The sequence below is a fragment of the Amborella trichopoda genome, chromosome 2 (genome assembly GCF_054954075.1).
Source record: "Amborella trichopoda isolate Santa Cruz 75 chromosome 2, AtrichopodaSantaCruz75HAP2 v2.0, whole genome shotgun sequence".
NCBI classification, from domain to species: Eukaryota; Viridiplantae; Streptophyta; class Magnoliopsida; order Amborellales; family Amborellaceae; genus Amborella; species Amborella trichopoda.
In genome coordinates, this window is record NC_142337.1 from 62,126,439 (window position 1) to 62,137,040 (window position 10,602).

General features: G+C 34.0%; 1 protein-coding gene across 1 annotated transcript; it reads right to left on the reverse strand.

The window, feature by feature from the left end:
- Positions 1-1,985: 1,985 nt before the first annotated feature.
- Positions 1,986-6,735, reverse strand: LOC18445246 (bidirectional sugar transporter SWEET14). The gene is made up of 6 exons (XM_011629167.3): positions 6,545-6,735; positions 6,404-6,440; positions 5,620-5,830; positions 3,824-3,985; positions 3,575-3,694; positions 1,986-2,414 (listed from the first exon to the last, which is right to left on the reverse strand). The coding sequence occupies exons 1-6, from the start codon at positions 6,594-6,596 to the stop codon at positions 2,187-2,189; spliced, it is 810 nt and encodes a 269-aa protein (XP_011627469.1). The 5' UTR covers positions 6,597-6,735; the 3' UTR covers positions 1,986-2,186.
- Positions 6,736-10,602: the final 3,867 nt, after the last annotated feature.

Below are 10,602 nucleotides of genomic sequence, written 5' to 3' on the forward strand. Positions count from 1 at the left end.
GGGTCAACCGTATAAATCTTTTTATTTTTATGGTGTGTGTTTCATAGTTTATTTTTCATATTATGACTCATACTTTCGCCTATTTTTGTTCTAGTTAAATAATTAAACATTCTTGATGGGATCCAATTTTTTAGATTTTAAATTTATGTTTCCTCATCTAAGGGGGCTACTAAATTCCTTTCTAAGGGGCTACTAAATCCTAACATTATGTACATGAATGAATGGTAACACCTTTTGTTGCCTCGTGTAAGGCGGCTATTAAATCCTAACATTATGTATATGAAGAATGGTAACAACTTTTATTTGCTCATGTAAGGCGGCTATTAAATCCTAACAACCTAACACCCAAGTCATTAGGTTGTGATTTACATTCTCACCACTTACACCACCCCAATAATACCTTCAAAAAGCTAACTCTTAAAACATCCAAAAATAAAAAAATAAAAAAGCCACTAAAATAAAGTATAATAACTTATGACGCTATAAAACCAAACTGAAGCCAAAGAAAAAGGAAATAGATTTTAACCACTATGTACAACTATGATCATCGCCAAAAAAGTATCGCAATACTGGTATTGCGAATCAAAATGGAGTTTTTTTTTCTAGGTGATCTAATTTGGAAAGAAGCATGGAAATGGAATTCCAGCCATTTGAAAATGTGAATATCACATAGGGCAGCATACTAGCCATCAGATTCTCGAAATCAGGCCTATAATACTATATCATAAAACTCGAAAAATAATTTCTTGAACACTGTATATAATCAGTGGCACACCCTTAACGACCAAATCTCACGTCTGAGTGATCATTGCCTCCATGTTATAAAAACAGTGTTATGGCCAAAAGTTTACATGTTCATAATAGAGCAGCTTAAATATTTTGAAGAAATCTCTATCTCACTTTCTTGAACTTTCATGTGAGCTGAGATTGTATATTTATAACACAAGATATACATACTTTTGGATATACATGGATTGTGTTGTTACAATAATATTTTGAATGGGTTTAACTTTATATTTATTATAACAACTATTTGAACAAGATTGACCACAATATTAGGGATAACCCAAAGATTTAGATGATTATGAGTCATCCTTTTACAGCTCCTTTCTATTGTTTTTCGTAAATAACTAAACGTTATTCATTTTATTCAAGGGTGTCGTTTCTATAAGGTTGCAACCTTAAACAACACAATTAAGGCGCACCTCCAAATTTTATGATAACATGCAAGTTTGGTATAAAAAATTCTTAGGATTATATGAAAATCTATTTTGACATCTAATTATAAACTTTAGACTCCAAAAATAGTTACAATCAAGTAGATCTATGAACATATGAAAATCTTGAAAGTTGACGATCTAGATAATGTGTTGCAAGATGCACTATTTTTGGTACTCAAAATCTTTTTTTTTTTTTTTTTATATTCAAACATCTCAATGTTGAGATGATCAGTTAGAGGGTTTTTCAACATTAAAACAACCTTCTGCGATGGATTTTTGAGGGGCGTTTGTAATTCGACATTTTAATGTTGCAGCCTTATATAAACTTTTTTCCTTTATTCAATATTGTAAAGGGTACGGTTTGTATAGAGCCGAGCCTCTAAAGTCTAAACTATCAAATTAGAGCCCACCTTCAAATAGTATCTAGAGATATGGTTTCGATATTGGAAAGATTTGTGTTAGCCTTAAATTATACTTTTATCTTTAGTTATAAAATTTAAAGCTTCAAAAATAGTGTAGATCGAGCAAATTTATGAAAACTTAAAAATCTTGAAAATTGACAGTCCAAAAACGCGTTATAAGATGTACTATTTCCAAAACTTGAATTTCATTTTTTTCTCATGTCCATGTATCTTGATGTCAAGATGATTAATTTTCTGATATTTGGGCATCAAAACAACCTCTTCTAGTGAGAGTTTTGAGGTACGCGCTAATTTGATTGTTTAGAGCCTAGGCTCTATATAAACTTTTTCCTATTGTAAATCATTTGACAAGCTTAAATTTTCTCATTCAAAGGGTAAATGTAACATAATTAAATACTATAGACTCTTCTTTGTTGATTAAACGCTTCATCACTGATAAAACAAAACTAAACATAGAAATACAAGGGTTTAGATTATCCTAATTTCTGACATGAAGGGTTTAGATTATCCTTGGCATATTCATGAAGTTGCACCATCGTGGAATCTATACATCGCATGCGATTGCTTCCGATGGCTTACACGTGCCCTCATCTGACGGTGGTGGTGAAACAATTGGGTGCACCTCTGGATTCGTGGGAGCCCCAAGCTTCACAATGTCAATGTGTTTCTCAGGAAGGTTCTCATCAATCACTATGACATTCTTGGCATGACCATATTTTGCATGAAGAAACATTTGAATAATTCCGAAGAGGAAGCCTAGCACGTTTGGCAACTGTTCAGTGAAAGCAATCAAAGCGAAAGTCAGTACTATATCCAAATTTGGATGGCATTATAAATAAATAAATAAAGGACCCGGTTTCTATGCGGCCACTCCGCATATTGTAGAAATGCGGACTTGAGAATAAATATATTTTTTAAATATAATTCGATCCTAATTTTTTAAAAAATATATAATCAAATTCATGAATATGAAAAATAAAAATAAAAAATTAAAAGTAATAATTATATTAAGAAAATTTTTGAGCTGTTGGCTACATTTGTTTTTAAATGAACCACCTATTTGCATCCATCTTTAAGATGGATGCTTTATATCTCTGGACCGCATATTGTAAAAATGTGGTCCAGCCTGCATGACATAAGTTTCTTTTTATAAAAGTAACCAAACATAACAATATTTACTCTTTGTACAATCTAGACTTAACAATATTTACTCTTTGTACAATCTAGACTATCGTTTAGAAAACCGAATTGGCCATTAGAACTGGCCTTCCAAACGGTTCGGATCGGCTAAATGGTGATATGGATTCATCAGACCATTTCTTCCGTGACAGTTGGTCCCTAAAAATTTGAAAACAAAATTGGGAAAAAATAATAAAAACTAGAAATAACAAAAAAATAAAAATGGTGGGAACTGAGCAAATGGGGTGATCTGGATCATCGGGTTCCCTAATAGACTTGCTCGGTCCTATGATAGAATTCTATCAAAATTAGACCGATTCGTATTTTTGACAACCAATTCCCGACCTGGATCAGAAATTAATGTACAAAATTTAAATCACTGGTCTAGACCCTTCTCGTTCTGTCCATCGCAAAGGGCATATCTCTCAGGGTGCAAATAAAGCTAGGTCAACCCAATGGTACCCCCATAACCGGCAACTCAGGTCCGGCTCCAACAGACAGACTAGCCGGGTCCAATTAATTGTCATTTGAACCTAAGGTTGGGTCTTCCAATATATTGTATAATTCCAACTCGGATCGGTCCAAGTCCAATCAACCGAGACCAAGTCCGGTCTCTCTCTCCACGGTTAAAATAGCTCGAACAAATGGAACCAAGTAAACTCATATTCCCTAATCCGTCAACCCATAACAAAGAAAGGAATAAAATTGAAACCAAAACTACCCTGCAGTGAATTAAACAAGAGAAATACTTACGGCTACAAAATAGTCCTTCAAGCAGAGGCCATAAGTGAACCATGTAACGGCACTGAGAGTGAGAAATAACGATAAATAAAAGGGCATGAATTCCACACTCTTTGTCCGGATCACTGATCTCTGCAAAAAGTGTCGACTGTAATTGTTAATAAGCTTTCCTGATCCACCTTTCGCATTCAAATTCTCTCTTTCCTCTCTCTCTCTCTCTCTCTCTCTAAAATGGATGAAGAAAAAAGAATGCGATCTTACCATGACACTTAATGGAGCAGCAAAGACACTAACTGAGAAAGAGGCACAAATCCAGCCGAGGATACCAACGCGTTTGGAGTCCTTTGCGAATAAGAATGTGAACAGAACAATCACAGCAAAAACTACCACATTCAATAACAAGAGGAGCGTCGCTGTCAACATCTGCACATGCATGGAGAAAACGAATAAATCATATTTTTTAATTACATACTTTCACAATGATTTGAACTGAAATGACAAATCGCTTCATTTTATTTTGGAGCAAAAAAGTTTCATTTGAAGCGTTTGATTTCATTCACACTCTCCAGCTACTCCGCCCCAGCCCCAGGATGAGTACCAGTGAAAGTACTGTACACGGCTTGAAAAAGTAAAAAGTACAAATAAAAATATTTAATATTAAAAAAATAATGATAATAAAGATTAAACAAAACCAAAAGCAAGCTAAAAAGTCCAAATTGTCTTAAAAAAACTATAACAAAACATAAATTTGAAGACAAAACAAAAAAAATTATGGTAAGGGACATTTTAAAAAAATTCCTATATAAAGATAAAGCATATGGCTAGAAAAACTCACTCGCCTATCTTTGACAAAGCATCCAAATTACATATAAAATTTTTATACATCAATGCCATATTTTTTACATATATTTTTAGGATTTTTTCTACTTTTTTTATATACCCGAATTGGCGTTTTTAAGTAGACTCGGCCAAGTTTAAAAATATATTGGATTTTATTAATGTGCATTATAGCAACAGGCAGCTTAAGAGCACTAGACATTATACAGAATTTCATTAGATTAATCTCTCTCTCTCTCTCTCTAAGAGTTTCTCTTTGTTAATATGTTTATCCTCAATTTTTTATTTAATATTTTAAATCGCGAAGAACCGAGCAAGTAGAGTATCATAATCTTTGTAGAAACAATTAACTTTGGTGAGCTATAAAATTAAGAAGTTTGTGGGCATTGGTGGAAAGAAATATTAAGAACCTTTTAAACGTGTTCGATTTAAGCAAGACAAACAGATTATTTACCCCCAAAAAAAAAAACTAAGGCAGCAGATTGAATCGGATAAGCATCTTTTTTTTTTTTTGTGTGGTTTTGGCATAAGGCCGGGGTTTTATTAATTTTGGTAAGGCCTCACTTCAAAACCCACCGCAATACAAAATTCTGGTGCCGGAAAAGCTGCCCTACAAATCTATTTCCACCCCTGGAATTTCAGAGCCCAAATGTGCATTCTAGGGGATCTCTTGAAATGAATGGTCCCAAGAGATGGACCATTTTTAGGTTTCAAATACATTTCTTTTCGAAATCCATGATGGTCGAGGTCGAAGTTATTCCCAATCGATTCAGAGTTTTCCTCACCTGAACTGCCTTTTCTAGAAAGATTTGAAGTGCGGGTTTATAGAGCCACGGTCTTACGGAATAGTTCCCCTTTATTATTTCGTAAAGGTAAGAGGTGTAAGCAATAAAAGGGTAATAAAAAGACATTCCCTAGGACTTCAAAAAAGCAGACAGGAGGTTTTTTTGTTATATGGGTACGTCAGCCTTATAAATACAAATGAAAAAGGTGGCCAAAACTACCTGAAATGGTTTAATGCAATTAGAGAGAGTTACTAAGTTCAGTTGGGAGAGAGACAGAGAGAGAGAGAGGGAGATACTCAGTTTTGTGAGATTAACACATATGGGGGAGAGAGAGTTAGAGACTAAGTTTAGTTGACAGACTAAATTCAGTTGAGAGAGAGAGACCTAGTTTTGTGGGATTAATACATATATAATGCAATGAAGGGATTTATTTACCTTTGCTTTCTTGGGTGCATAAGCCAAGAACATGGCTATGTACATGAGCTCTATGACACATCCAACACTGTTGATGGTGATGAGAAGGTAAGCATCAATCTTGAGAAGGGAATAGTAGAGCCACAACATGGCACTAAAGAGTGCCACAACATAAGGCAAGGATTTGAACCCTTCTGTTGATTTCTTTTTGTAAACCCTGTAAAATGTCGGCCTAAATAAACAAAACAAAATCAATTAGCTGTTCTCACCGAAACATATTCGATTTCTTTGATTACAGGCATTAATAGTATGCCAGGAATACACATCCTAAGTAAGGTAAAAGTGAAGGAGTAGTGCAACTTGGCTACTTGCACAAAAGAATCTGGTTATGAATTGAAGTAGTAGTAGTAGTATAGCTGGAATGTCAAGACTCCAAGATGCTGATCTTTTAATATACTCTGAGTAACTCAAAAAGATATCTATGCTCTTCAACTGTTACTTCTCAAATCATCAAACCCACCAAAAAGTAATATAATAGTAGCATGCATATGAGGGATTCGATCCCTTGGTAAAAAAAAAAAAAAAAGCCTACATAGCAGTTCCAATAGTATGCCTTGAACCACTCGGCCATCTCTCTTATGAAATCTTATGATTATGGCTCAGGAACCAAGTGAATTGTGAGTCACTCTTGCAGTAGAAGTCCGACCAATCTATTATTATTAGTAGAATTAGAATATTCTAATTCTAGAGAGAGAGATTACAACAGTGCCACATACACATAAACAGAGAGAGAGAGAGAGCTTACAATGGTGCCAAGTAAACCATGATTCCTATAATGTTGCCTGCAAAAACAGTATGATGGTAAAAAGTTTAATACAATTATGAAATGTAGAAACAATGGAATTAATAAAAACAGAACTGGTATATCATCGATTTAAGTATGTACCCAAGAGGCCAAATGCAAAGGTCAAGGGATGGTGAACTGTGATGACAGCCATTATTGGGTGGAAAGGCCGAAGCTCTTTGGAAGGGGGGGGATTCAAAGAGCTTGTGGGAAGCCCTTCAAATCCTCTCCCCTATAAATACAAGCCCAAATGCCCCACATTAAATGGAGGGGGCCTATGGGGCCTTTGCTTTGCTTTTGAATCTCTCTCACCTCCTATTCCTCTTTGATGGGCTCAAAGCCAATGTTTAATAGCAAGCCGCAACCATTTGCCTTTTTTCCCTTTCCATTTTCTTCATTTCTTCCTCTTTTATTCTTTTTTGGGCAAATCAGTGGGGAGAGAAGACCCTCTACCCATTTTTCATTAATAAAAGATGGAAGAAATTATATCATAGTACTATTTTACAACTCTATAATACGGTAGTTGCACCACATCATGAAGTAAAGAAAAGGTGAAAAAAGTCTGGAGGCTTGGAGCATAAAATGACATGCAATGGATAGAATTTGATACCTCTTTCTCTTTTATTTTCCTTATAACTTCTTCGACTTTCCTCCCATCTTCTTTCTTTTTCTTTTTTTTTTTTCTTTTTTTTTTTTTTTTTTTTGTGGTTTTTCTGCTTAAGAATTTGGGTCATTTGATTCTTTGAGTACACCAAAATAGCCAAGGAGAGTGTTTTACTCACTAATGGTAAGAGTATTTTAGGCATTGATTATCATGGTTTTCTTTTTTATTAGTACATTTCCCTTTTCTATTTCTATGAAAATCATTTATGTGGAATCTATTTCTTGTGGGCTGCTAATTTTGTCTAATGGCCATGATAAAGTCCAAGAAATGCTCACCCTTTGAAGAAATCTTGTTTCTTAGGTCTTAGTAGCTACAAGAAAGTAAGTTACATGAAAGGCTCACTCGTTCTTTGAGGAAATCCTTTTTGTTATGCCACCATGGTGCCTTTAAGGAAGTTGGAGACAGATATGCACACACATGCATATAGGTATGAATGCAACATTTGATGCTGTACATGCTATGTGCATGTTGTACATCGCTACATTTGAAGATCTAGATATCAAAAATATTCTCAACATTTGAAGTATTGAACATTTACTCTCTATATTTTGATAAATTTCAAAACCCATTTTGATGTGTCATTTGATGGGCTACTTGAAATTTGATAAAAACAATGGCGGGCAATTTGAAATTAGATAAAAAAGTATGGGTTAGTCATTAAATAATTCAAATTATGAGAGTAGAAAAAAAAAAAAGCCCTTTTTAGCTTCATGCCTTTTCTTTTGTAATAAGGGGAAAGCAGATATACCAATGATCTATATAGCATATGGTACACCATGGAGACATCCACCATCCTTTCCCATGGCTGACAGTAGACATTCCCCAAAACTATAAAACTAAAAACTCATTATAAACAACTAAATTTAATCTTCATAATGGATGTCCCTACCATTACAAGCCATTCTACATAAGTGGTGTAGTGTGCACTTTCCCTGAAAGAAAGGTTGAAATTTGTGTTTTATTTCCAAAGAAAAAAGTACCTGTGACTTTCAAACCGTCCATAAATATTGGTTTACACTTTCCCTAAAAGAAAGGTTTGAAATTTGTGTTTTATTTCCAAAGAAAAGAAATTACCTGTGACTTTTAAACTGTCCATAAATATTGGTTTTAATGGAGTAGGGTTGTTCTCTGAGCAAGAAATTCATGGTTTTATATTTGCCACCCACTGTTTTCCACTACTTTGCGTGGATTATTTGCTATAAGTATGGGTGGCCAAGAAAAGCTAGAAAGAAGTGAAATATAACACTCCTGGTTAGCAACACTTTATGAATTAATTTTATAAAACGTAAGTCTACTACCTATGATACCTGTTTATCTCGCAGGCTATATGAAACTAGATAACTACCTAAGCTCTATAGGCTTTCGGTGAATATCCATCTACTAATATTAGGAAGAAAAAGAAATCATGATTTAAAATATGACAACATTTGTCAATAAATAAATAAAGATCGTGATGTAAGTCATTTATTCCTTGCAGCATCATACGTGTTTATGAGTCTTGAGATCCTAATTTCCATGATTCCGCAGCATCACAAGGAGCGATTGTGAGGAATAGCCATTTTAGAAAAAAATAAAAACCTGTTTTATAAGGCAGAATTCTCATAATAACTTCAAGAGAACCGATATTTGGAAGAAAACAAAATATTACATGTTTATCATTCATAAAACCTTTCTAGAGAACTTTTTTTTTTTTTTGATAGTTTAGTGGGCAAAGAGTCTGCTATCTATGGTAGGAATGGAATCAAAGATGTCAGGTTGCAATGTCCATCACCACGACTACATATGCCTTGAGCATATTCATATAACAATAAATGTGAGAAATCTGAAGATACTTATGATATATAACTCCATTTTATCATAAATGTCATTAATAGTGATTTATGCCCTCTCATATTATGAACTGAAGTTCTTGTTCATTTTTCTTTTAATATAAGACTTTGTGTACTATGAAACCATTTATTTTTATTATAAGGACGTCACAATTGATACTTCGATATCAAATTCGATGGCTTGGGTGGTGTCACAAAATTCAAAAAAAATTGAAGTTTGAGTCGAGTCGATGACACACTCACAAAAACTTAATTTGAAATCTGATGAACGGGAGTGATTGTGACCTCCTTAAATCAAAAGCAAATGGTCTCTTTATATGTTTTTTCTAAATATAAGGACACAGATACTATGGTCTCTTAAAAGTTGATTTTTGACATGGATTTTTTGTCCTAATTTTTAAAGACATGTAATCTCTAACATGAAGATCATGAATATGAAAGAATAAATACTTTTTTAATATTAAAAATACTTTTTTAATATTAAAAATAGTAAATTCTATTAAAAAAATATTTGAACCGTTGATTTCAATTATTTTTAGATGGATCACCTATTTGCATCCATCTTTAAACCGTTAATTTCAATTATTTTTAGATGGATCACCTATTTGCATCCATCTTTAAAATGGATGCTTTATACTTCGTGGAGCACAAATGTAGAAAATTGATTCCCGTGAAACAATTTTCCTAAATATAATTACCCTCCCTCCCTTCTTGTCAAAAAAAAAAAAATAACCTCCCTCCCTTTGTACATACACACAAATACGTACACCCGATATTTTAATTTCGATTTTTGAATTCTATTTTGTTAATTCAAAATCAAAATTGACGCCAATTTTTTGGGCTAGGGCGAGCCGAGCCGATGATGCCACGTAAGCAGGATACGTGTGGAACCTAATAAGCTAATGTGGACCCCTATGACGTGGCAAAATAACGGAGAAAGCGTCCAAGCAAACGGATCATGACGTGCAGGAGGGAGAGGGGGTTTTCCACGTGATTGTTTTATTCTCTTTTTTCTAAAAATTAATTTAAAAAAAAAAAAGAAAAAAAAAAGCCCCTTAGCCCGTTACTTCTCAAAGCCTCCACTTGGCCTCATTTCTCCCAAAATCCCTTAGCTTTTTCTTTTTGTGGATGCAGTTTTCGTGAGTCCATATAGAAATAAGGCACTTTTTAAAAATTTATTTTTGTGACAGATTTTTGGGACTTAATTACTAAAGACGTGTTATCTCTAATATGAAAATTACGAATATGAAAAAATAAATAAATTTTAAAAATTAAAAATAATAATTCTAGTAAAAAAACATTTAGATTGTTGTCTTGAATTGTTTTTAGATGGACCACCGGTTTGAATCTATTTTTAAGATAGATGCTTTATACCTCGGAACAGCATATGTAGAAATACGGTCCAGCCTGCATATAAAATAATTTCTTATTTTTAGCGACACCTGTTTATTTTTTGCCTTTTTGGCTTTTTCTGTTTTTGGAAAAAAAAACTCCAAAACGAATGAGAAATGGTTGACATGGCTATGGTTGACACGCACATGTGGAGACGGCAGCCCGGAAGCAAGCCCGCAACCCCGCACGTGTGTTAGAGCACGACAGTCACCGTCAAAGAGGGGACGTTGGGGTTTTGACGGTGGAACTGAGGGTGGACATTGTTTACCGCTGAG